This window comes from Lonchura striata, chromosome Z (assembly GCF_050655825.1).
Source record: "Lonchura striata isolate lonStrDom1 chromosome Z, ASM5065582v1, whole genome shotgun sequence".
Lineage (NCBI taxonomy): Eukaryota > Metazoa > Chordata > Aves > Passeriformes > Estrildidae > Lonchura > Lonchura striata.
The window spans coordinates 32,811,943-32,839,650 of NC_140740.1; the positions used below are offsets into that span (position 1 = coordinate 32,811,943).

General features: G+C 38.5%; 1 protein-coding gene across 14 annotated transcripts in view; it reads left to right on the forward strand.

Moving 5' to 3' along the window:
* The window catches only part of CSNK1G3 (casein kinase 1 gamma 3), a 228,019-nt gene that overhangs the window by 36,952 nt on the left and 163,359 nt on the right, over positions 1-27,708 (forward strand). For all 14 annotated transcript variants that reach the window (XR_014951366.1, XR_014951367.1, XR_014951368.1 and 11 more), the window contains 2 exons: positions 10,276-10,424; positions 11,534-11,768. Coding sequence is in view for 8 of the 14 variants with exons in the window: in XM_085566822.1 (XP_085422948.1) it covers positions 10,276-10,424; positions 11,534-11,768 (384 nt within the window). In the remaining 6 variants the exon portion in view is untranslated. The remainder of the gene's footprint in view (positions 1-10,275; positions 10,425-11,533; positions 11,769-27,708) is intronic.

Sequence of the window (27,708 nt, forward strand, 5' to 3'; positions counted from 1 at the left end):
TAGCAAAGGCAGCCTGGAATTTAGAACAGTGATTTTGATTGTGCTTAAACTAGAATAAAATCATACGTAGTATGAAAAGTTGTCTCTGAAAAGAAATACACAATGAACATGCCCATACCACTTGGATTTTGTTACCTTAAATGTATGTGTGTTATGATAAATTTTTACTTTTTAATTACTATTTTCACCTTTTTCCTTAAAATTTGGGATCATATGCTCATTGCTGCATTGACTGGATAGTATTTCTCAGGTAGCTTTCAAAATTTCATGCTGCTCGTTTAAAGACTGCATTTGGTGAAATAAAGTTTCTAATATGTTCAATTAATATAGACTTTTTTTTTTTTGCTGTACTATGAATGCTTTGCAGCCAGGAATTTTTAGAGATTACTTTTGGCAAAACACAACATTGTCAATTTCTCTTCCTAGATGGAAAATAAAGTTGTAGATAGGTAGTCAGAATCTTGAGTCTATATAGTTGCTGTTTGGAGAAAGTCATCAGAGTATGGTGTATGGGTGTTTTTTGTAAGTAGTTATAAATTGTCAGCGTACCATACACTAGCATTGTGAAATAGCTGATGAGTAGAAAGCTGAGATCTTAGTTTAACTAATGGGGCATGACAACCTACAAGTCAGGTACATTACCTCTCTGTGAATGTAGAGGTGTAACTATCTAAAATTTCAAAGGAGCTGTGTAATAGAGGTAAGAGTATGGTGTAATTTCTAGTTCAGACTGCAGAAAATTAGGCAGTGCTTCTCTGAGGTAGGAACCCTTGTAGGAGTATTTACTGGGAAAATGTCTGAGTGAGAGTAACTACTTTTACCTTTTTATTTAGTGAATAAGACTGGGAACTGTGCTTAGTGTAAGAGCATAGTCAACTCAAACTCTGCTGTATACTTCAGGTATCATTCAATCTTCTTAAACCTACTTGCTGGTTGAAACAACTTTTTCTCTGATGCTTGTTGACATACTGAGAGTTACCTCTCTGATTCTTTGCATGAAGATGAGGTTACCTTTAGGGTGAAAATGCAAAGATAGAGCTGGTGACTTAAGCATCATCAGTATTTAAGAAAATCTTTGTTATAGACCTCTGTTTTTGCAATAACCTGTTTTTATTCAAAAGTAAAAGCCTCTCCCAGCACAGAACCTTTAAAGCTCCATTGTGAGCCTTTCTCAGGCACTCTACTTGAGGCCTATTTTTAATGGCTTTTGTGGAAAAGGGTCATTATGAAGAAAGTAATTTTCTTTTTTCTATGTACATAGAAGTTAAAAAAAGATTGTTGATTCCTTATCTTCTGGCAGCAGTTGTAGGGAATGCTGGGCTCCAGGATGGCTTTGATGAATGGAGACGAGAGATCTCTGAAGGCTGCTCTTAGATTATCAGGTATATTAGGGATGGTGAAAGGTCTTGCTTGGAGCTGCCAGATGCAGCATGTGGCAAGGTCTGAGGGGATGGGGGAGGGGAGAGACAAGGGGTAGAGAGGACGCTCTAGGAGAGAGTGGAAGTTCCAAGAGAGCAGGGATTCCAAGAGAGTGTCTGGCCCCTTGGAGACCCCTTATCAGGGAGCTTCAAGGTGGGCTGGAACAAGACTTGGGCCAATGGGGTCACAGACACCTGATGCTTCAGGGGAGGGTTACAGGTGTTGGATGAACCATACATTTTGGGGGGTGAGGTAGAACAGTCCATTTGACTTTTGGACCTATCTGTAGGTAAGGGCATTGTCCAGCCAGTAGGGGGGGTTGTTTTCATCCTGGCTGTGCTATTGTGAATCTTGCCAGGCCATTTTATTTATTCATCTTTCCCAACAAGCAGTCATCTTTTCTTTGTTTTTAGTAGTTGGGCCCTCAAGCAGAAGTTATGCAGGCTATGATTTTCAGAAAAAATGTTGCATTATGTAGCTTTTGTTCTCATGTCATCTGTGACAATTAGTTTTAGTTTACTGATTTTTTTTGTGACATGCATGTTTACTGTCAAACATAGATTTAGGTATGTCATGAACAGTTGAAAATAATAGTGTTGGAAAGTTGATCTAGCAAGTGATAAATTCAGGAAGTAAGTATGTAAACCTTCTATGTAAAACAGGAGATAGTGAAAAAAAAGCTTTTGTCAGGTCTATCGATATAGACAGTATTGCTTTATGGGTAGTGGTTGCTCTTTGATCAGAGAGAGAATAGACTGAAGTGAGTAGTCTTCAGTAAGCAAGTTACAGAAGAGTCTGTTGTATGGGATATAAAAATAACTGCCATTGCTAGAAGAAATTTGAAGTATAGTAATTGCGAAGATAGAAGGTTTCTCTGGTACACAGTTATGCACCGTACTAGAAGTTAAACGCTATGATTTTCACAAATAAGAGCTACAGATTCCACAGTTTATGCTACAAATTGACTTAGGCTTAGTGTGAAATAACCTGAAGCTTAAGGGATAAAATTCCATTAGGCCCTGTGAAATCCTCCTTGACTTGGAGATGGCAGGAACAGGAGGGAGAGACTTTAATGTGAATGAATACTTTTAGGAGAAAATTAGGTTATTTTCTGGCAATGTCGTCCTGAAAGCAAGGAAAGAAAATGTTATTGTGATTACGATTATTTTACCTTCAAAACCTTTTTAATAGAGCATCTTTATACTTCCACTGATCTTGTAGGCATCCTCGATGAAAAGAGTAGCTTTTTGAAATTGTATGTTATCTTGCAATTTCCTTATCTGCAGCCAGTGTATGTCTACTAAATTAATTTATTTATTTTTTATAATACCCCTTTTTCTTGCTTTTATAATGACCTTGTAGCTTTGGAGTTTTTTAAAATATTTGTATTATTGACGTCTGTGGTAAGTCATGCTGTTTTGTGTCTTGCTGTGAAGATGGAAGACATTTTTGACTGAAAAAAGATCAGAGGGTTCTTTTATAGTTCTGCTCGCTGAGAGAACAAGGAGAAAATAGGCATGAAATATGATAGATGTGCAGTTTTTATACACAGGACTTTGGAACTAAGATTATTAATTCTTTGTATTTAATAAAAAAGTGGTTTTGTTTTGCATGGATAAGAATTAACATTTTAAAACTGTTTGGAGTTTGGAGAGGATCTGCTCATAAAGAAAGCCTAACTGTAACTCTAACTTTACTCTTAAATATGCTCTTTGAAATGCCTATGAATGTGCAGTAACATGTAGGTGTTTGTCAGGAAAAATATGTGAAGAATCTTTCTTAAAGAGGCAATACTTTCAGTGCTTTTGGGCTTTTTGAAGTGTTTTTAATTTTTTAGGGAAATGGACCTCAAACTTATTCAAAACAACTTTTAAAATTAGTTCAAAGGTGCGGCTTATTTTAGTCTCATCATTATTTAGCTTTCATTTAGGTTTTATATACAAATAGAGATTTTTTATGAAAATTTCTTTCTTTTGTCTGTGGTAATTTTGTCATTCAGTAACTACAAGGGTGTTTTCCTCATGGAATTTGAGATAATTTGTCGGTATACAGAAGTTTCTAGTCAATTGAATGAGGAACATATGGATGGCATTTAGAATATCTTTGCTTCTAATAAATTTTGTTTAATGTGTATTGTCTCAATATGCAAGTATGAGATATAAGAAAACTATACTATCGTAAGTTCAGTACTCCAAATAAAATGATTGCTGAATTCTTACGTGAAATTGCACTAAGACTTTTGGAATTAATTGAAAACAGTTTTGTATTTTTTGTTGATTTTTGAGTTAATCTCTGATGCTATCAGCCTTTCTTTGCATGATTAGAAGATAAGGTGTAGATGTCTTTGGTGCATTATGCTATGGTTTAACTGACAGAATGGTATTTACAGTATGGTTCAGTTCCCTTTTGCAGAAAGTAGTCTGTAAATGAACGAAGTTATGTGTTGAAGAGCATAAAAATGATTTAGCTTTCATTGTCTGATTTTTCTGACCTCTCTTAATAAATGCGTCATTATCATAATGACTGGGAGCTTTTGCAAGTGAATGAGAACTCTTTTGTACTTACTTACCTGACAAGTGAAGCAGAAGAATCCAAGCAACTTCTGCTGCTTGAAGTGAATTAGTAGAACTCCTGTTTGTAATGTGCTCTTAGAACAGATTTAGAACAGTTCTTGTTTATAGCAGCGAGAGGTATGTATTATTCGATTTTTGTTTTTTCATTCAAGGTAATTTTTGAGGTCACAGATCTCCAAACAGGTCACAGATCGTTTCAGCAGTGCATTAACCTACTGGTGAAACTGCTGTACTAATATTTCAGACAAGGCAGATGCTCAGTGTTGTAAATCAGGTTTTATTTTTCTTGACTTTTGTACATCTGTTCTTTTAGCTGAAATCTAGTTGACTCTTCCACTTGAAAAACTGGAAGCCAGACACTTTCTTACAGGGTCACTGATCTTGACTAGTCAGTGTATAGGGTATATTTGTCTACAGTGGGAAAAAATGTTGTATTTAAGAAGGTCATGGCCATTGTGAATTGATGGCTAAGTATTGCATTCTGTACCTGAACCGTTGTGATTTGATACCAACATTCATGTGATGTGTTCTGTATTGATATCTAAAAATACAGTTTTGGTTTTGAGATTGTGAGATCCTGCCTTTAACACAATGAAACCTTGGTACTTGGACGGCTTTAATTATGCAGGTACTGTTGGATTAGTGATTCAGGAAGATTTCAGTGTGGGCATAATGTGGTTTTGGGAGATACAGAAATATTCCTGTACAGTAAGTGGAGTCTGCTCACCATTTTCTAGTCAAACTCAGTAGAATAATTATTGTAGCATTTAGAGCATGTCCGAATTTGCCAGATTAATAATTACTTTTTGGTTTGGGAATGTAGCAAAGTGACTTTTAAATACTTTGAATTTCTGATTTTGAGGTGGGGCAGAGTACCCTGAGGCAAGAACACTTCTTTGTTATGTGGTACCTTATATACAGTTTAATGTAGACTAGTAGGTGGAATTGCTGTTTATGGTTTTCTTTTTTGTGTTGGAAATGTGTTTCGTGGGCTGAAGGCCATCAGTACTTCAGTGTTTGGTGTTTTTTCCTCTGTGTAAAGACAAAAATATTTAAGGTGAGAAAATGTGCTTCTTCATTTAATTTCAATTCAGGCCAGCTTTAGCTGGTGTGTGAGATCTGAGTGTTCAGTGACAGCTATTTATTATTTTCGTACAACTGAATTCAGGGTGTGGAATCTGTGAAGCAGATTTTTCCTGTGAAAGACAAGCTATCTTTTGTATTTAATATAGTTACAGGTGACTTTCACTGTCACTGTGAACCACTGGAGAAGGCAGTGGGATCTCAGATTGCTGGTGATACCATCTCTAGTTCATTGCCTGGGCTACAGCCACTTTGCCTTCCAGTTTAGCCTCTGGGAGAAAAGGCAGCCCAGCATGATTTCATCGTGTTGTATCAGCATCTGTGTTCTGCTAAAACTCTTCCCAAGACAAAAATTTCAATATAATAATTGCTTAATTTCTTTCTTGGTTGGTAGACTGTAACATTTTTTACTAGATCAATATTCTGTCATACCATTAGGAAGTGTCTCAAAGTCAAGTATATTGCTAGAAACAAAGCACTGCAGCTAGATTATTGTGCCAAGTGATCATTTTTGTACATGAATCTTCTAGAAACAATTTAAAATAACTTATTCTGTATTTCTCAAATTATTTTGGAACTCATGTCTTGCTGCTATTAAGGATAAATATTATGAAAGTTACAAAGGTTTGAAGCGAGTTTGAAAAGATTTTGTGGGAAAACATGAACTTGACGTGCAGCTATATTAATTTGATGTTCCTACTACTTAGTTAAAGCAGCAATAATTTACTGGAACTTCCCATTTTAGAATATTGTTTAATTTCTAAAACAAGGGATTTCTAAATTTCTAAAAATATTTCTAATAATCAAGGACAATGTATATTGAAGATAAAACATCTAGCTGTAAACTAGAGTTAGCAAATAAGTCAGTTCAGGGTAGTCCTGGTTTACATAGCTAAATAACATTTTATCAGTTCTTACAGATATGTCTGACTTGTCACACTTCATATGATTTCTATGCATCTTGTTAGCCAACATTCAGTATGAATGCAAAGTGAGTTTTATGAGTAACTTCATGTGACTGTTGCTTTGAACTATACTTCTAGGTAGGTAGCTGAGAATGTGGTCTTAAACTGATGACTGTTTCTTTAATTTTTTTTAGTCATACGGTCCTGCTTTATTACTTCTGTTCTAATCTTCTGTTCTAATAGCATTTTTATGCTGGGAAATGAACAATATGCAGTTAGTTGAAGTGGTTGGTAATCACTATAAAATAAAAAAAAACTAAACATGCAGGTGGTCTTAGAAAATAAAGCTCTAAGCTTAATTTAAGAACGTAGTATTAGAGCACTTAAACTGAATCAAATATTGAATCTCTTGAATGAAGAGGAATCTGTTCATAGGCACTGTTAATCTGTGTACTGATGACTGTTGCGGTGGTATTGTGAGTTGTTTGGGAAAATGCTGACTCAGTTTTGAGTTTTTGCTGCTGATATGCTTCCTTTAATAGAAACGTTGAGCTGCTCAGTTATTAATGTGAATATGCTAATATTTATGTTTATGTGAATAAACACAAATGGAAATACCTAATTTATTTTTTCGGTGTAGTCCAACAAAATTATAAGCATGTTGCTTGCAGTTTTTCTTGTTTTATGCCAGTCTTTTTCTAGGATTTAGCTGAAGGACACATGCAGGATTTTCTGAATTTAAAGTAATTTTTTTCCCACATAGGAAAATTAAGACTGCAAATAAAGGCAGTGTAGTATAAGAACCCAGAATACACAACACCATGATCTGCAAGAGCAGTCATGTGTATTTTATTGGCATTTATGTGTCTGATTTAACAGCAGTAGGATATGATGCAGATACCATTAGTTGATTTCTTGACTGGTTTAGAGAAGGCTCTAAAAGGAAATTGGTGTTACAAGGAACTGAAAGGCACTGTAAAGCTACTTACTAACTTAATAGCTTTATAAATTTAGATTGTATTGTATAGAGATGTTTTGCCAAGATACATCTCAAAATTAAGTCAGTGATAGAGGAGGTTAAATGCAAGTGGTATTGCCATTGATCTGTGGGTTACATATTCTGTTTCTGCTGCCTACTTATCAAGGTATTTTTTTTTCCTGAATGAGGACACACACATAAAATAATTGAAGCTATGATGTAATATCTGTGTCAAGGCAAATAAATGGAACTTTGTCCTTAAGAAACAAATGTGTTTCTGCTAGTCATGCATATTGCTGTAGATAACTGAAAAACATGCAGTCTCAAGCTTAAATCAGGTTTAGTGATGAAGTTCTTGGAAAAGACAGCCAAGATGGATAATGGTCTCAAAGCGGAAATAGCTTATTATTTTCTTTGTTTTAAGGAGCTTTGGCAGATACAGTTTAATCTACTAGTCATATTTCCTTTATTCTAATATTTTTTTATCCTTTCATCATTGTAGAGGAAGTCAGGTCTGTCAGCTTGAAAAACTTTCTGGACATCATGTACGTAAACATGGTAGACTAAAGTATTTGAGTGAAAATTAAAGAGTATAATCCATAAATTCATATAACTGTTTCAGGGGGGTCTCGTTGTCCCCCTGCCCTACCCACCCCCCTTATCAGTGGATAGTGAGGTACTTTTGGAGAATTTGGACATGATTTTGGAGACCGGAGGTGTACAGCAGTAATGTTTTAGGTGGCTAATGAAAGTTAACTTTTATAGAAGAAACTCGAATCCAAGCGTTGTTCAAATAGTTAATTGCCAAGTCAAGACTTCTTTGATTTTTGTCAAGAGTAAAATAGGATTAAAATCATACTGGCTTAACATGGATTTACAGTTTTATGACAAGAAAGTCACCTAAGTATTGTAGATTGCTTTAGTCAGTTGAGCCCATTCAAATGAAAATGTTTTACTTGTCAACAATTATAAATATCTAGGGATAGGGGAGTATCACTCATACCTAAAGAAAGGATTCTATTTTCAGAGTTTTAAACCTAGAAAGCAAAGATGTTTAAATGTTAAAGTAACTTAGTGGGAGCATGTGAATCTACTTTTTTGGTCACAAGTAAGTTTCCTTTTTGATGGAAGAAGAAGTTATACGTAACTTTTAGTGACATACGTAATTTGTGTGACAAACATTGAATTCTGCTTATAACTGGGGAGGGGTGCTACTTCTTAAAAAGGATTTTTAAGAATGGGGAGATCTGTCAAGGTACTAGAAAAGATTGAATAGTAATCAATTTAATTGTTAATCAAGAAACCAAAGACCAGTGGCTTCTTTAAATTCACAGCAAGACAACTGGGACTCATCTCAAAAGCTCAGCGTATTTTCTTCTTTTGTTCTTCAGTGATTTGAGCTACAGTAATTCAAAATGGAAATAAAATACCTCCTCTTAATTGGTAATAAGTATTGGAATATCTTGTCAGCAAAGCTGGGGTTTCTTACATTTTTAAAAATCAGAGTTTCTTTGTTTTTATCTTAACTAATATCTCTTAAAGGTTTATATTAAGAAAGCTTACATTATCTCTCTGTAGTGAGAGAAAAAGCCTTTATATGTGTTTTTATTAGTAGCATGTTACTTTCTGACTGCTGGATATTTAGAGATACGGAAAAAGAATGGAAGCAGCAGGACAACAGCTGCTTCTTGCTTTTAAGCAAAAATACTATGAGTGCTTTGATTAAGAACCAAAGTCCCTAACTTCTAGGACTTTGAACTGTTAATACCAAATTATTTTATCAACATGGGTAATTTTAGACAGGATGCTCCAGATGCCCTGCAGGAGTTATTACATGTTAAACACAGTTTTGTGACATTTTAGAATTCTCACCTAATGAAAATATCGAGTGTTTTAGGTATCTATCTGATAGTTCTGGATGATATTTTTAAATTGAAGAACAATATCTCATACCTTTCTGATACAGGATGTAATAAGATCAGTGCTTCTTCATTACTAGCAATAAGCCACTTCTGTGAAGCCTTTCTTAAATGGCTACAATTATGCATTTTAAGTATATTAGTATAGAGATGGGTGTGATGATACATACGTAAACCAAATTGTAGCTCGAATCTTTGGAAAACTGAACAGGTAAGCTGTATTTTTAGGGCTTCTTTAAATATTCTGAATTGTAGGAAAAACGATTAGTGGAAAAACCTCTTAAAGTGCTTTGAATTGTTGTTAATTTTGCTAAAACAGTATTTTTTATATTTTTTTTTACCCAAAGCTGTAGAAAATACAATTACAAATTTGTGCCCTCAGTGTAAGTGTCTCTATAGTAAGGTATGAAAAATCGAAGGTTTTATGTACTTCAGAAAACATTCAGAATTACGGTCAAATTTGACCTACAGAGAATGAAGGTGAAATCCAGTGTTTCATTAAGTTGTTCTGAAAACAGGTTTGGTACTTCTGTGTAGTGCAGAATTGAAACATTGGACCCTGCACAAAAAGCTCACATGAAAAGAGTACATTTTCAGAGTATTAAATATTTGGAATAAATGAAACAGAGGATGTGTAAAGAACAAAAAACTAAAGATCTGGAATAATTAGATTCCCTAGGTAAACAAAATTTATTCTCCTGAATGAGGAAGATGTCCTATGCATGTGAAAAAGTACAAGATGAGTAGAAGCAATGATATCAAGTTATTTTTAATGAAATTGACACACAATGCATATTTTGCAAAAAGGTAGAAGTAAAATTGGATCATAAGGCTTTAACTATTTATATTTTCAAACTTCTGATTTGCCTGTCTTCCTAAGGCAGACGTTCATTTAAAACTATAAAGTCCAGACTTAATGTGTCATTACACTCTTGAGTTCATTAATATTTTTTTTTATTTTTTTAAATTATTCTCTAGATAATAAGGTGCTTTCCAATTCATAAAGGTAGGAATAGCCTTAATTTAAAAAGTTTTATCTTAAGAGTATTTTTTTTACAAGATCTTATTTAAGCCTTTTTTCACAGCATTTCAAAACCCTGTTTCAATTTACGGTTACAAAACTTAATAGAGAGGTTCTAATTTTAATTTTTTATAAAAATCTTGATGTCTTTCACAAGTCAAATATGTAATAGTACCATTTTCATTAATATTTTTGTGACTATCTTCAGTATTCCTGTTGTGTCTTTTACCTGTAGTTTTTGTGAGGTTTATTTTTGTTTTTATGTGAAAAATGTATTTTTAACTTACGATCAACTTGATATTGGGTAGGAATTGTATTGCTGTGTATCTTAATCTTATTTAACCTCTTATCATTACTTTGTATTTTCATTTTACAGATGGAATACCTCAGGTTTATTATTTTGGCCCATGTGGCAAATATAATGCTATGGTGCTAGAACTACTTGGACCTAGTCTGGAAGATTTATTTGACTTGTGTGGTAGGACATTTTCTCTTAAAACCGTTCTTATGATAGCCATCCAGTTGGTAAGTAGAATAGATGTTAATTTGAGTGTTCACTAGAATAACTAAATCAGTCTTCAATTGATTAAATGTTTACTTCACTGAGGAGATTTGCACTTCCCCATGTTTTAAATTGATGTTGGTTTTATTTAAAATGCTTGTGATAACAGTTTAAGCAGGAATGCTGTTACATTACTTTAATTTACTTTGTTCCAGTTTTTCAAGTCAGTTCATGAATGTAGTTAGTTGTGTCTTCTGAGTTCTAATCACAATCTAAAATGATGATTTTTAGTTCGACATACTCTTTTAAAAAAGAAGACATTAAAGAAATGAAAGTAATTTTAGTCTATGCAAGCAGTTGTATTGTGAGACTCCTAAATAGAGTAAGTATTTATTTCCTGGGCATTCTTACAAGAAAGCAAACAAAAAAATGAAAAAATTCCCCAAATCCTTCCAGAAATTATAGCACAAAACTACTGAATGAAGAATTATTCTCTTTTTTGAAGATTTTCTTATTCCTATATACAGACATACAGACACATTGAATTTATTTACAGTCAAAATGATCAAGTTTTTTTTTTTTAAATGCTCAAGTTCTCACAAGTCCAAAGATCAGCTTTATTTACTATTTCTGTACTTTTCTGAATGTGGCTATTTTGCTAGAACGCAGTCCAGCTAGAATGAACTTTATATGCGTAGTAATGAACTTCAAGTGCTTCTGTCATTTATCTCTTTAACATGTAATAGATCCACATTAAACTTTGCTGCCTACTGCTTGGTGACATAATTTCTGGTTTTACTTTTAATGTACAGAAAACATACTTGTGCGAGCTCTTTTGAGAGACAAAAACTTCTTTTGTGTGCAGGATTCATGACTAATTTCCAGTGTGAAAGTTTGCAATACACCAGTTGGTGTATCTGCTGTGGAAAAGTGTACAATTTTCATTAACTTTAACTGGGAGATACTTTGTTAAGAACAATACTGCTTTGGTCTTAAGATATTAGGAGGGGTGATTTCTTCTATGTGTAAAGTCAATATAAGATATTTAGCTTCTAACACATTTGAATGTGGCAACCTGATGCTTAAACTAAGACAAGCTTCCTTGTCTATTTTTCTTTTTCTTTTATTGAAGATTTCTCGTATGGAATATGTCCATTCAAAGAACTTGATTTACAGAGATGTAAAACCTGAGAACTTCTTAATAGGACGACCTGGAAACAAAACCCAGCAACTTATTCACATTATAGACTTTGGTTTGGCAAAGGAGTACGTAGATCCAGAAACAAAGAAGCACATACCATATCGAGAACACAAGAGCCTTACAGGAACAGCTAGATACATGAGTATAAATACACATTTAGGAAAAGGTACGTGTGCTTTTTAGGTACAGAAACAGCTGCGATATGTCATAAACCATCTTGCTTTCAAGTTACAGATTTTTCTCAGTGTAAAGTCATTAAGAACTGCAAATTTTATGTATTGTTCAAAATATAGTTTGTCCTTATGTAAATACTGTTTATAGGAATAATCTTTTTTGAATCTCTAATCATCATGATCATATCTTGGGAATTGTCCTCCTTGTTAGCTTTCCTTAAAAGAAAGATGAGGTGTATCTTCTTGTAGCATAATATCTTCACATTTTAAGTATACCACAGCAGGGTGAAGTGTCTTTCACCCTGCTGGGTGAAGGAAATAGATGTGTGGATTAAATACAGAAAAGCCAATAGGTTACAATAGCATATGGGTTTTCAATGCTTCCTTGCTTTTCTGATCTCTTTGAAATGCAGCATAAAATAAAAAAATAGCTTAGAGATGATGCTGATTTCTTGATTTTTTTTTTTTAGTGCTTACACTTAATAAGGCTTTGTCAGAGTTATTAAAGGTTATGTCAGCAAGCTAAAGAAATTACAGGATGTATGTAAATATGAAGGTTGTTATTATTGAATGAATAAGCTCACCTTGAGAAAGGTATGAGCGCTCAGATCTTTGTTTATTCCAGCTAGAGAGATTTTCTAGTGAAAACAGTTAGTTAGACTCCTTTGTATTTGTGTAAGCCAGTTGCTTATCACTGCATGGTAATCACTAATTAGGTTATTCTTTGAACTGATCATAAAAGCACTGCACAATACTTACAGTTTAAGCATAATTGTTAATACAGGAAATGAGAAACCATTCACACTTCTCAGACAGGAATAAGGAAGGTACTTTATCAATAAAGCAGAGCCATGGAATCACTTAGGTTAGAAAATACCTTTAAAGTCATCAAGTCCAACCGTTAACCCAGCGCTGCCAAATCCACCACTAAACCATGTCCCTGTGTGCCACATCTGTAAGGCTTTTAAGATACCTCTGGAAATGGTGACTTCAATCACTTCCCTGCACAGCCTGTTCCAATGTTTAAGAATCCTTTTGGTGAAGCGAATGTTCCCAGTATCCCTTCTGAACTTTCCTATAGCAAACATGAGGCTTTTTCCTCTTGTCTGATTCCTTGTTCCTTAGGAGAAGAGGCCAACCGTCACATAGCTATACCCTCTTTTCAGGGAGTTTTAGAGAGTGATAAGCTCTCCCCTGAACCTCCTTTTCTGAACACCCTTAGCTCTGTCAGCTGCTCCTTATAGGATCTATGCTCCAGACCCTTCACCAGCTTTGTTGCTCTTTAGTGGGCATACTCCAGCACCTCAAGTGTAGGGTTTGACCTTTCTGAATCTAACTTTTGGAACTCAGGTTCTTCAGATAAAAAAAAGCATCCATATATTTTTCAGGCATAAATGGTGATGTCAGCTTAAGGTGACTGTTACATTTTTGACACTGGGCTCTCATCTCCACTAGGCAGTTTAGACTTCTGATTATTATAACATTTTCAACAGTGGCACAATCGCTTTTAAAATCAAATTTTTCACTCCTTAAATAAGAAGATTTCCCCTGAACCTTTTATGAAAAATAAACCAAAGTGTAAAACTGGTAATTGCTTGAAAAGCAAACTGAATTTTGATTACATATCTGATACTTACACATGAATTGTTTATTTTTGTCTCATGGTAACTTGTTTAATCATAGAATGGTTTGTGTTGGAAAGGATCTTAAAGATCTTAGGATCTTTAAGGGTCATCAGTTCTGACCCTGTTGCCATAGGTTGGAACACCAGGTTGCTCTAAGCCTCCTGCAGATTTGCCTTGGACAGTTCCAGGGATGAGTCATCTACAGTTTCTCTGGGCGTTTCGGTGTCTTGCCACTCTCACACTGAAGATTTCTCCTGAATATTTTATCTAAACTTACTGTCTTTTGATATAAAACCACTTGTCCTTGTCCTGTCACTACATGTCCTTATAAAAAGTCCCTCCTTAGATTTCTTGTAGGCTCCCTTTGGGTACTGGAAAGTGCTGTAATGTCTCCCTGAAGCCTTTTTTTCTCTAAGCTGAACAGCAGTAGCTCTGAGACTACTTTCATGGGAGGGATGCTGCTTGAATATCTTCATGGACTTGCTTGATTAGATCTGTGTCCTTTGTATCTTGGGGACCTCAGAGCTGGTTGCTGCACTACAGGTGGGATCTCACCAGAGCAGAGCAGAGGTGTAGAATCCCCTCCCTTCCTCTGCTGGCCACACTGTTCTGGGTGCAGCCTAGGTCATGTTTGGCTTTCTGGGCTGTGAGTGCACATTGTGGGGTCAGTCCCACCTCTCATCCACTAGCACATGGAAGTCCTTCTCAGGCCTGCTCTCCATTCTCTGCTCAGCCTGTATTTGTGCTTGGGATTGCCCTAACCTAGGTGGAGTCATTGCACTTTTTGCTGTCATGTTCACACAGGCCCACCTCCCAAGCCTGTCCATGTTCCCCTGTGGCATTGCTTCCCTCCAGCATGTTGACCGCACAACGCAGCCAGATGTAATTGGCAGACTTGCTGAGGGTGCTCTTGATCTCACTGTCATGACACCATCGAAGGTGTTACCCAGCAGTGATCTCAGTACAACCCCTAAGGAATGAGTGACTACTTGGACAGGGACGTCTTGACCACGTTTTACAGTTTGACCACTCAGCCAATTCCTTATCCACTTGTTTCAGCTGTCAAATCAGTGTCTCTCCAGTTCCAAGACAAGGATATCCTGTGTTACAGTGTCAAATGCTTAGCACCTATCCAAGTAGATTATGTTGGTTGCTCTTCCATCATGCACCAACACTATAGTTGTGTTGAAGGCCCCCAAATTTGTCAGGCGTGATTTGCCCCTACTGAAGCCATGTTGACCATCATCAGTCACCTTTTTATTTTGCATGTCCCTCAGTATAGTTACCATGGGGATCTACAGTGTGAGCTTGCTGGGCCCTGAGGTGAGACTGACAAGCCTATAGTTCCTTATGCCTTTCTTTTCTTACATTTGTAATAATAGGGGTTATCTTTTTTCTCTTTTAGTCTGTGGAATCTTTACTGGGCTGTAATGACTTCTGAGATGCAGTGGATGCAATGGGTAGTGTCTTTGCTGAGACTCCCTAAAGACTCATTGATGCATCTCAGCAGGTCCCATAGAGTTGTGCACCTTCAGGTTCCTTAAATGGGCTCCAACCTGATCTACAGTGTTCTTCATTCTGCCAGTCCCTGCTCTTTCTTCCTGTGACATGAATGATGTGACTGAAATACCAGGGAAAATGGAGGCAAAAAGTAATTTAATGAACCCAATATCCAATCTAAACTTTCCTGTGGTGCAGCACGAGTGATTTTTTGCCTCAGCTTTCTTCATATCCCTGGTCTCCTGTTTCCTTATGGAGAGGTCAAGCATTTTTCCCAGTTTTCCTTTTGTTACCATTATAGAAGCTCTTCTTGTTGCCCTTGACATCCCTAATCACATTTAATTCTCTCAGGGCTTTAGCTTTCTTAAACTCATCTCTGGCTTCTTGGACAGTTTCTCTGTATACCTCCCAGACTACCTGTCCTTGCTTGTCCTATATGCTATATAGCTTCTGTAGAGCTTTATCTCCTGGTACTCTGCCAAGCAGATCCCTGAAGAGGCCAAGCTGCATCTGCTGAAATTCAGGGTACTGGGTTTGCTTTGCTCTGTTCTCACTACTCACGTTTCTCTCAAACTCTAGCATTTCATGATCACTGCAGCCAAGGCTGCCTTTGAGCTTCATGTTCCTCACCAGCCTCTCCTTGTTGGTGAGAACAAGTGCCAGTATTGCACATCTCCTTTTTACCTTCTCTGTCACTTAGAGAAGGAAGCTATCATCAAAGATAACTTACTGGATTGCTGATGCCTTGCTGTCTTGTCACTCTGGAGATACCAGAGTGGTTGAGCTTCCCCTGTGAGGACCAAAGCTTGTGAGCATGAGGTGCTTCCTGTATATTGGTAGACAGCTGTTATGAATGAGTGCTTGAGAACACTTAAAAAATCATCAGCAAGGGTATCAGTAAAAACCTGATTTAATATTAAGCAATGACAAAGTTCTTTGCAAGGTTTACTCTGCTACCTATTAGTCAGTTACACCAAAGAAAAAGAGGAAAAAACCCAAACCCCAGCTAAAATCCAGGCAATCAAAACAGAAACTAACTGAGAGCTGTCTAGGGCTGTGTGTGTATTTTAGGAGTGTGTGACAAGTGACAAAAGGACAGAGAGGGCAAGTATAAAAAAGAATACAGCCTAAAAGCTTAACAGCACTCAGAAGTATTTAACCTTAAATTACACCTTTACTTAAACCTTAAACTTAACAATTCAACATAGGAATTAACACTTAACAGCATTTAATCTAACTTACAACTTAACCTTACTTACAAACCTGACTTTGATATCCAAGATACTTGAGCATCTAAGAGAGCAGCATTTCTCACAAAATTTGCTGTAGTATATGTATATGTTTATGCACACAGGCAGAGTCAGTGAAAAGTACCTGTGAAAAAATTCCCCTCAAAGGCAGTGAAATACTCACTCTGGGTGCTTTTGCATCTTTTCATTGTGCAAAGAGTTGAGCCTTGAGGAGTGGGGGTATTAGCTTATAATTAATTTTTGTTCAGCTGCCGTCTGAGTACTGCAAACTTGCGAGTTAGTGGGCTCTGAGAAGCCCAGTTCAGAGAGAGGTTGCTGGTCACAGCTGCTTCAGTCTAGAAGAGCTCAAAGGTTCTCATTTTAGACCAGCGTTTTATGGCGTCACAAGAAAGTGGGCTTTAGTCATAATAATGTTTCATCCTGGCCACAGTGTGGGTTGGCACACAGTTGAAAGCATGAGAACAGGGATGTTATGCTAGGCAAACAAGAAAAATAGTTTCCAAGGCTGTTCATAAAGAAAACATGAACTTGTTAGACAACTGGGACTCTGAGGAGCAAAGGGTTTCTGATAAACTCCAGAAAAGCTGAGCCCAGGTGCTGTTTGTCAAAGTGAAACCTTATGAGCTTTTTTCAGCTAAGTGTGGCTAGAAGGGGTGAGGGAGAGATGCACCACCATGAGGACTCAACTGTTCAGTCTTCGTGGCTGGAGGGCCTGTGGTCACCTAACCTTGCCCCTCCTGTGGGAACCCCGGCCTTATTTTGGGTTCTCATGTGGTGGTGAAATTTCTCTTCTAACCTGTGCTTCTAAAGAAAAACTCTGCAGTCTTTTGTTGTTCGGTCTCAAGATGATTTATTGCTAGTTATCTAACAGATTATGTTCTCGGGCTGCGGCTGTTTGATCAGTGGCCTGGGTAGAGGCACACACACACCCTGACATCCTCTCTGTCTGCTGTCTTCTTCGTCTCTCCCCCCGCCCAGGGCTGCTGCTATCTTTTATAAGATATATTATGTATTACATGTTTGTAGTATTTCCCCAATACCTATTACTTATATTAGAAAGTGCTTTTCTACTTTAAACTAATCTGTGAATGCCAACATCACCAAGAACATGGAGGCAAGGAAAAAGAAGGAGGAAGAACAGGGTTAGACTACTTTCCTCCATCTTAGAACTTCTGACCCCTATGTACAAAGTAAAAACTCCCCTGTACATGTGCTAAAATCTCCTAGTACAATACTAAAAAAATTTCCCCTCTACCTTGTAACTACTTTTATTATACTATCTAACTCTTTGTGACTGTTTGTTCTACCTCTAAAGTTGGTAACTCATTCCATGGCTCAAACTCAAAATCACAGTTGTTTCTAGCTGTCTGCCAGGGTCTAAAATGCTTCTGACTAAGGCCTGGAACCTCTAAAAATGTCTGAGAGACATTTTGAATTCCCACATCTCCCCTCTCTGTTTTAACTAGAAATATTTGTTTTGCCATGTTGTTTAAGGCTCTTCGAATGCACATGAAAATGCATGGCAGAACAAGTAGAATTACAAGCCCTATAAGAATATAAAACACTATTTTAAAAAGTTTTCTCTACAATGGTGAAAGATTAAAATAGCCAATGAAATAATCTCACCAGAATCCTGTAAGTTTTTTTTTTTTCAATTTGCTGATACTACTTTGCATCTGTTTTATATTTTTACAAATAGATTTTGAATGATCAAACAAGTTCATGCAGCATATCTCCTCAAATTTTTCACATCTGTGCCCATGTGACAGTAGCAAATAATCAACTGCCCCTCTGTTCTGAAGCACTGCTTGTCTTGCACTGCTGATATCTGTTAACATGTCACTCAGTGCAGACGAAACGGTACAACTGTGTTTGCTCAATCTAGCATGGTATGCGGTCCAATTGTGTCAAGGCCACCCCTAACGCTGTTTGGGGTGAGAAAATTGCTACTGCAATTCTCTAAGCCTTGTCTTAGATACAAACATTATTATCACAATTTGGCTATATTGTTTAAAGGATCTTTTTCCTCTCCTGTGTGTTTGCTCTTTTTAAGTTCTTAAATCAGGTGTTATCAATGAAAGTTCTTCAATGCTGCATGGACTGCCCTTGACTTTTGCAGGGATAGCAGGCCAAATTTTGCCCCCGTAAATCAAAAAACACTCCCTTCGGTAAATTGGCTGGGTGTTGAAGAGATAGTTTGCTCGTCACTTTGGTGTAACTGCACTAGGATGACGCATTTCTATAAAAGAACTGATTTGGAATGATATCCACTATATAATTATTTGTCTTTGCTACTCTTAATGGATTGAATTTGATACTAAACTTCATTTTTGTTGACCCAAAAAATGTCTAACTCTGGAGGTTTAAAGTGAGCTATAGGAAGGAGCTGTGTCGAAATATGCCATCCTTCCACAGGATCCGAAAAAGACTTTAGAACTTTTTGAAAGGATGTCCTTTGGAATTGGTCATTCCTTCACTGGCACACCTACTAAGCATGTTGAAAATTGTTTCTCCAGTTCTGAATGGGTTAGGTAAATGCTGTCTAGACCCGCTGCTTTTGCCAAAGTTTCCTACACATTTTCCCTTGGTTGTCTCATGGGAAAGCTTGTCCCATTGCCTAAGGCAACAAGCAAGGGAATGAAGCACATGAACACTATTTGTCTGAACCCCATGTCCATGTCCCCAACCTCTGTGAGAAACCCCGCAATGCAGCAACACCCAAACAACACTTGATTCCCCAGAAAAACCCCAAGTCTCTGAGTTGCCAATCGTTGTCTGACGTTGTCTGCAGTGTTGCTGTCCATCTTCGTCTGCATGCTTGCTTCTCTGCTTCTTTGGTTTGTGTTCACTGGCATTTGCACTCAATAAGGTTTCATGTGCTTTGCTGATACCTGTTTCAGTCCTTGTTCTATAGAAACACAAACGAAACCCTTGCTCTAAGTTATTAATGTAAATAGACTTTCAATTTGTCGTGACTCTGGGTTTTTGATTAAAACTAAAGAATTTTTTCTTAGTTCTGCTCGTGCACTGTTTGTAAAATGTCGGACAATTCACATATAAAGCTTTGTTCAACTGCATGTGAGATGTTGCTCTTGCCTCCTCCTTATCTGTTTATCTAAATGGATTTTAAGGTATGATGTGTTTTGTGGTTTTCCCTGTATTTCATGATCTAAAAATTGCTCTTGGAAATGTGTGAACAGAAACATAAATGTGAAAATATATCAACTGAAACACAAATGTGTTTAAGCCTCTCAAAAGATGCATATTTTGTGACATCAGTTTGCCACAGCTGAAGACTTTTTCAAACCTCTCTAATTGGTCACTCCTGTGGATACAGGACGCTGTACAAACTGACACTCTGACAAGCACTGATGATTTCCTTTGCCTGACTTTCAGAAAGGTGAAAGGATTCCATCAATGTTTGTATATTTTTGTGAAAAAATGCATGGCTCAATTTTGTTTGTTCAAAAATGTCTGGCAGTGTCTGTGAGATGGGCACTGTGAATCTGTCTACATGAACATTCACTTCTACTAAAAATCTCAGAAGTGAAGAATGCATTCTGATGTGTATAACAAAATATCCATGTTCTTTGTTTTCTAGGATTATTTTTATGCATAATAGATATGAATATAAAACTTCATTGTCTGTATGTTTTAAAAGTGATTCCTCTAATTGTTTGACCACATTTGCAATATACACTGAATCTGTGATCAGATTGATGGCTTCTGAAATAACTGAAAAACTCTGTGGTGAACCTTGTACTGTTTTTTACATCTGATTCTCATTTCTTTGTTTTTGGAATTTTCCATGTCATTTGTGAGTTTTCTTTGAACTATTAGTAAACACGGTCATCTTTTCTATTGATTCTTAACTTATTTTTGATTTTTCTCTAAAACTTATTTTTGCATTTAACATTTTGTGAGCTAAAAAATGAACTGTGTAAACTTCTGGGTACTTTAACAACGTGATTGAAAAATCTTGTGACTTCGGATTGTCCACTTAAAATATTTTTTATTTAAATGTAAATGAATGATTAAGAAATCTTTGCCTGACATTGTCAGCAATCTGGTGTTTGCCTTAACAATAATCTGAGCCACTATCTCTAAATCTATAAGAACTCTTTTTGAGGGCTTGTAAGCTAAAAACAAAGATCCACTTTAAACTTCTGTGAAAACATTACTACAATTCTTGCTCAAAGTTATTAACTTGACTGATTTTTTCAATTTGATTTGTCTTGTGTCTGGCACTCTCCTTATATTTGCCTTGACAATTAGCGAAATTAAGTCTACATGTTCTGGTTTGAAAGCAAAACCAGTGAGAGACTCCAAGTCAGAAATACAATTTATTGGGAAAAGGGGAAAAGGACAAAAAATACATGCAATAATACAAAGGGAAAGACTACTGAGAAAGTCAGAATACCACCTGGCCAGCATGCTGGTAGCAGTCCAAATTGGAGTAGCTGCAGTCCTCTTGGGATGGCAGATGTAGTTGCTGTGTCTTCTCAGAGAACCTGTGAAAAGGCTGCCCCTCTGTCTAGAAATCCCCAGTTTTACCCAGGTGGGAATGCCTAGCTCCTCCCCCCTGGGTGGAGCATCTCACAACGGGTTATTATGAGTCATGCGGTGTGTCCTTAATCACTGCTCCTGGACAGTGTTATCTCTGAGTCATGCGGCAAGGCATTGATGGGGTTATTAACAGCAGATAAGGAAAACTGCCCCAAGGCAACTCCTACTCAGATGGTAAATAGGAAAACTTTTTTTTTAATCTTGGACACTACAAAAGAATTATCTCAAAAGATTAAAATATACAAAATTTTCATTGCTTATTTTAGCCTTATTTCAGGTACTTCTTCATTTCTTTTCTTTTTTCTCTTTACACTTTTTTTTTCTCTCTTTCTCTTCTTTTCTTTTGAAACAAGAAGGTTGAAATATAATACAGAATAAGACAAAATACCTCAGTAATAAAATTCAGAAAAAACAATTTAAGAGAGCTCAAAAGAAAGATTCTAAATAACATATATAAAATTGAACAAAGCATGATTATCAGAAACATTGTGTTAGCAGTTCAGAGTCTGCAAACAGCTGAAACATTTGTTTCCAGTGAAAATTGGCATCCCTTCCCGGGCAGGGCTGACAAGTTTCACCTCAAATCTGTGTTAGCTGTCACATGTGTAGGATCGAATCAGTGGATCAAAATAATCTACATAATATTAATTTTTGTGCAAAAACCTCTGAATTTTGCTGGCAAACTCATCCGTCTAAGTTAAAATCAGGGCTTGGCCAAAACCCAAACTTTAAATTGTAGTGATGTCTTTTAAATATTATCTTAAACAAAGCTTATACTAATATTACATATATGATACCTAAAACATAACAACTTATTATAACATTTTCATATAAAATAAACACTCGAAGTTCAAACTGATAAATTGATCAAATGACAAAAGGATTGATTCTTCTTGAAACTTCTTTGAAGGAAACAGATGTTTTTCAGTTGGAAGAAATAATAAGATTAACAGTAATAAAAAGCTGTCAGAATGCTTCAGGCACCTCTCTCTGAGATTTTTTGAAAAACATTTAAGAACAATAAGAAATAGAAATGCAATCATTCCACTCACAAGAGATATAAAAACAAACTAGAAAGTTCACCTAGAAAAATGCATGATATAGTTAAAATCTAAAATGAGACCTTAGAATGATATGTAACTTGGATGAGTGCCGTGCTCCCGTCCCAGATCCCTTTTTGCCCCGGCTAGCTCCCGATGGGGCGAGAGGGGCAGGTGAAACACCCTCCACTGGACCCAGCAGGGCTTTGGAGGGTGCTTCGTGGGTTCGGAAAGCGCTGCTGAATCCCGCGGCGTGATAAGGAAGAGAGACTCTTGCTAGGGCTAAGTCTGAAGTTTATTGCAGCCTGACAGGGGCTAACAACACTTGAACAGTCCTGCTAACAAGAGCACCTGCAAGGTGCTTGCAGCATGTTATAAACTGAGAGGGAGGGGAACCAGTCGACCAATGGGGGTGGAATAGGGAGTGGCTCTTGTATGGGGTGACACATATGGGAACCAATGAGGGATGGATGTGGGAGGGACCCCAGGCCCCTCTCCAATCACCCGGCACCCAGGATGGAAGCTTCTAGGTGTATGGGAAGGGATACCGAGTGACTGACAGGGAGCCTGGGAGGGGCAAGGGAATGACTCGGCACTTTAGGGGAGGATTGACAGATGGGGTAAGGCGGGAAAACTAGGGACAAACCAAGTGTAACATAGGGGTGCATAGGAACAAACCTGTAATAACACAACTCCACAGATGAGACAACAATAAAACATACAAAAATTCACTATGAAAAAACAAAGCACAGAGCTTCATTTGATAACATGATAAAATTTCTTAGCAATAACATTTATAAAACGGTTAAATAGTTAAACGTAAAAGAAAGGATTTGGAAATAAACACGAAGAAATAACAGACTATATAACTAATTGTTAAATAATGAAGTGAATCTCAGAAAAACTCAGAATAAATTCTTTTAAGACTCTTATACACTGATAAACTCACAATAAAACAGAAAAGACTAAAATAAAGCTAAGGATCCAATAGATTGTGTCTTCCCTTTAACTCAATATTCATTATCATGTCATTAACTCTTTTAGTCAAAACCTTCTTATCCTTAAAGAAAAACAACTAAATTTTGTTAATTAAATAAACTTGACCTTTGAAAAACTTAAAATAATTTTTGAATCAAACATTGCTTAAACTTAATATATAAAAATCTTGGTAAAAAATTCCTAAATTATATTAACTACATGAAATCTATATGTATCAAATTAACAATTTTTTAATCCATTATCATTTAAACTCTTATAAACTTAAGTTTTTCAGGGCTCAAACTAAGATAAACTTAAAGTGATATACTCTAATTGAACAAAACTTAATCTCTAACCAAACTATATAAAAATCAATTCTATTATTAATAGAATGTTAAAATACAACTTAACTTAAACCTAAACATAATAAACTACAAAAGTTTTATGCTATTCAATTTTCTATCTCAATTCTCATTATGATATCTCTTTTTTACATTGTGTTCCACAATTAATATTCTTCATCACACTGGCTGGGTGTATCTGCTGATCAATTCCGTCACCTAACTAAAAAAATCTGGGGTTAGCGTTTAGAAACATTGGAGAAGTTTGGAGAAGACCCTTATAATTTCAAGTGGCGGCTTAACTGTATCTTATTTTTTCGGTGAATGTTGAAGTCCCATCCCTCAGCATTGCTGTGGGACATTTGATGCAATAGATGTGCTTGCAAAAAGATGTTTACTTTGGCTGCTGTGGTTTCTGGGCTGTGCCGTGCATTTGTTGTTAATATTTGGATGTGCACTGTAGTGGAAAAAACTTCGGCATCTCCTTGGTTGCTGCCACAATGCACCCTGCTGTGGAGAGGCAGCAACCAAGGAGATCCCTGCCTTGGCTCTGCCCAGTCCCCGCTTGCACAAGCTTGAGTGGTGTGGAGGGGAGCAGTTCTGGCACAGTCACACCCCGCTTCTGCCTGCATTGGGGTGACTGTGTCTCTCTCCTGCTCTCAGCCCCCGCTCACACCCAGTGTCGGCTGTGCTGGACCCGTGCCTGAAACCTGTCCCTCTCAGACACTTCTGCGTTCGCTTTAACTCCCGCAAACACATGCACAGCCTGGATTCACCCATCTCTTTCTGTGTCGCCATGGGAACGAGGGAAGGAGCACTGACCCTGAGTGCGCCCCACCGCACCGACCGCGGCCATGGCCGTGAGCTCTGGAATGCCCTCTCCCCTCTCCCAATCGGACCTGGCACCGTTCCAGTCCCGGTCTGGGTCATCCCGCCCGGCCCCGGTGGCTGTCCCCATCTCAGCGTGGTTCGGCGCTCTGCTGACGCCATCAGCGCGCGACCGCCGCTCCCCGCCACCGCCGCGCCCTGGGCCGCGCCCCGCACTCGGGTTTCCCACCCCCGCGCGGTCGCCACGCAGTCTGTGGGCACTTGGCTGGCTGGCGGCCGCCGCCGCCGCTGACGCTGTCAGTGCCCATGCCGCGCTCGAGATGCGAGAGACTCCAGTTACTGCTCTGTGCACTTTGCTCTCCAATTTGCACTTCCGATAATATTTGTGCATTTCTTCTGACAATTGATTTACATTTGCAAACCCCGTACTAATTCCTGATAAACTTTTGAACATTTCTTCTAACAACTGATCCATGTGTAACTGATTCTTGTTGCAATAACTATTCTGTTCTGGCCGTGTCTGAAACTGACAGGGGTGGCTGTGGGTTTGTGCTGGCTGTTGCCATGGGAACTGTGACTAACCCGTGCCCTGAGTCATACTGGCCACGCCCCATCCCTGCCTGCATCACCACGGGGTGCGGACGCTTCTGCTCTGACCTCGGCTGTGCTTTCGCCTAGCTCCGGCTCGCACCGCCTGGTTCAGAGCCACTGCCATCCCCCCTGGGCTGACGCAATCACCCTCCTGTTCCCATTTCGGCCCCGATGTCTCCCATCTCACTTTGCCCCTCTCCTGACTCTGTTCCAGCACCCACAGCCCGCATGCGCTGGCCCTGCCCTGCCTGCGCCCCTTGCCACGCGTTCTAGATGCGAAAAATCCCCTCCACCCGTGGCTTTTCGGGTTCTGCTCGACCTTCACGCGCGTGCCCACCGCCTGAGTTGCAGTGAGGGAAGCCTTCCGCTGTCCCTCTGCTATTTCCTCAGTGGATCTGGCTGTCGCAGTAAGGAAGCTGTTTTCCTGAGCCTCTTGGGCAGCCGCTTCTGCGGCTTCACGGATTCTCGACACCGAACGCGCCATGGGACACTCGGGACGCCTGGCCACTGCACCCGCACCCCCGCCGCCCCGTGTCTGCGCTGTTCCCACTGCCCCCCCTCTCACCTGCACCACGGGCTGTTTTGAATTCCCCACCCACGCAGCTACGAAAGATCTCTCCTCTTCCCTTTCTGCTCTGCACTCACTCTGCACCCTCCCCCACTGGAGATGCCGCCGCCGCAGGTTCAGACTCGAGCAGCGCTTGGTCCATTCCCCCACCGGGGGCTGTGGCTGTGCTTGGCTTATCTCTCTGTCTGGGGGATTTGTGCATTGGAGGAGCTCAGGGAAACTGAGGAACAGTGGGAACCTGGAGACACAGGGCATGATGACAGACCATCCCCTGATCCTCCACGGGAGGCAATCCTGCTTTTCCTGGATCTGTGGTGAGGAAAACTGCCCCAAGCTGCTGGCTGGGCGATCTTCCCCCTTTGTGCTCTAATAGCCCCAGCTGTCCGGCCGGATGTGCCGTGCCATAGAGCTGGCTGTAATATTGTCCTTGTTAAAAGCAAAAGTTTTGCGGCAGTCTTATCTTTTTGTTCTTTTGTGGCTTGGTAATAAAGTTGCTTATTGATCCCTTGCCAAAAATTCAATCCCAAGAAAAAATATACATCTGTGTGCGAGTGACTACACTGCACCTACAATAACAAAGCTTTCATCTCATTCGGAGATATCTCTCCCTGATGGGTAGAAGTCTCGCCCTATAGGGCTAAAAAAAAAATCTTTGGTGTGTCCTTGGGAGCATCTCCTCCCCATGTTCTTAATTTCGACCATTCTCACCAAAAGCTGAGTCAGCATGAAGACAGTCCAGAGATGGCACTGTCCATCGTCCAGCAGGCCACAGGCGAGGAATCCCAGGCGCGCTTCTGGTTTCTCTCCTCCTGGCTGTCCTCCAGACGAAATGCCTTGGTGAAGGTCAGGCTCTTATCTTGAGCTTTCCGCTCCCTCTCTTCTTGAAATTGCGAAGAGTGTGTGTACTGCTCTTCTTTTTTGTCTTCTTTCTTTTTCAGCCGATGAAGGTTGGAGGTTGTTTGATGTTTCTTTTTGTTCTTTTTCTTGATGCCCGACCAGAGACGGCATGTGTGGGAACCCCGGCCTTATTTTGGGTTCTCATTTGGTGGTGAAATTTCTCTTCTAACCTGTGCTTCTAAAGAAAAACTCTGCAGTCTTTTGTTGTTCGGTCTCAAGACGATTTATTGCTAGTTATCTAACAGATTATGTTCGCGGGCTGCGGCTATTTGATCAGCGGCCTGGGTAGAGGCACACACACACCCTGACATCCTCTCTGTCTGCTGTCTTCTTCGTCTCTCCCCCTGCCCAGGGCTGCTGCTATCTTTTATATGATATATTATGTATAACATGTTTACAATTATTCCCCAATACCTACTACCTACGTTGCCAAGTGTTTTTCTACTCTAAACCAATCTGTGAGTGCCAACATCACCAAGAACATGGAGGCAAGGAAGGAGGAAGAACAGGGTTAGCCTACTTTCCTCCATCTTAGAACTTCTGACCCCTATGTACAAAGTAAAAACTCCCCTGTACATGTGCTAAAATCTCCTAGTACAATACTAAAAAAATTTCCCCTCTACCTTGTAACTACTTTTATTATACTATCTAACTCTTTGTGACTGTTTGTTCTACCTCTAAAGTTGGTAACTCATTCCATGGCTCAAACTCAAAATCACAGTTGTTTCTAGCTGTCTGCCAGGGTCTAAAATGCTTCTGACTAAGGCCTGGAACCTCTAAAAATGTCTGAGAGACATTTTGAGTTCCCACACCCTCCCATTATTCGTTCCCCAATAGGTCTCGGTCAGCTCCTCATCCATTCCCAGGCAAAACTCCATACAGTCAGCTGGCTATTGCCATGGAGGGTGACATTGCCTCCTGATCTCCCTTGCTTCTCCTTCCTAAAGAGCCTGTATTGTTCCATTCCAACAATTTTTTAATGTTCTGTGATATTCGTCTAGAAATATGGTATATTTTTTAATTCATGCAGTGAAGTACTGAAGGTCCCCAAGCTCTGTGTTTACAGAGACAGTGGCATATAAGATACAGTTTGCTCTGAAAATAGTGGGAATAGGACAATTTTTTAGGGTGGTGTTTTTAGTCTGTAGATAATTTCCTGAACTACTGAGTGGTCTAACAGTTGACCCTTGTAAAACAAGTGTTTTCAATAAGGAGGGAGGCTGTCAGGTTCACATTCTCTCTATTTTTTTACAAGTGTCTATTGACCTGTAACTATCAGTTTGTGCATATGAGTAAGAAAAGATGTTGTCCTTGAATAAAAAGTATGTTTTAGAATCCATGGTATTTAAAGCTATCATAACAAATGCATAGCTGCTAGAAAGACTTTAAATGTGTAATCAAAACTTGTTCAAAATCACCAAAGCCCACTCTTTTAAGGTGTATATAGGAAATACGTAGTTACCGAATGTCTTGTAGTCAATAATATTTTGTTTCTTGATCAAGGATTTCTGGTAGTTTTTTGCCAAGTTCGGGGTTTGTATATGGAATAGAAGGTATTTTGTTGATATGGAGAATAATGTGGCTTCAGAGAGCTATTTGAAGGAAATACAAACACTGCAGCCCTTACTAGCATGTCGCTGGTGCCCCACCTCTCAATAATATAATTTAGGGATAAAATTACTCTGCTTCTTCTCCAGTTCACTTCATTTTCAGGAAGGGAAAGTGAGATTCCAGACAGTGTAGATTCTG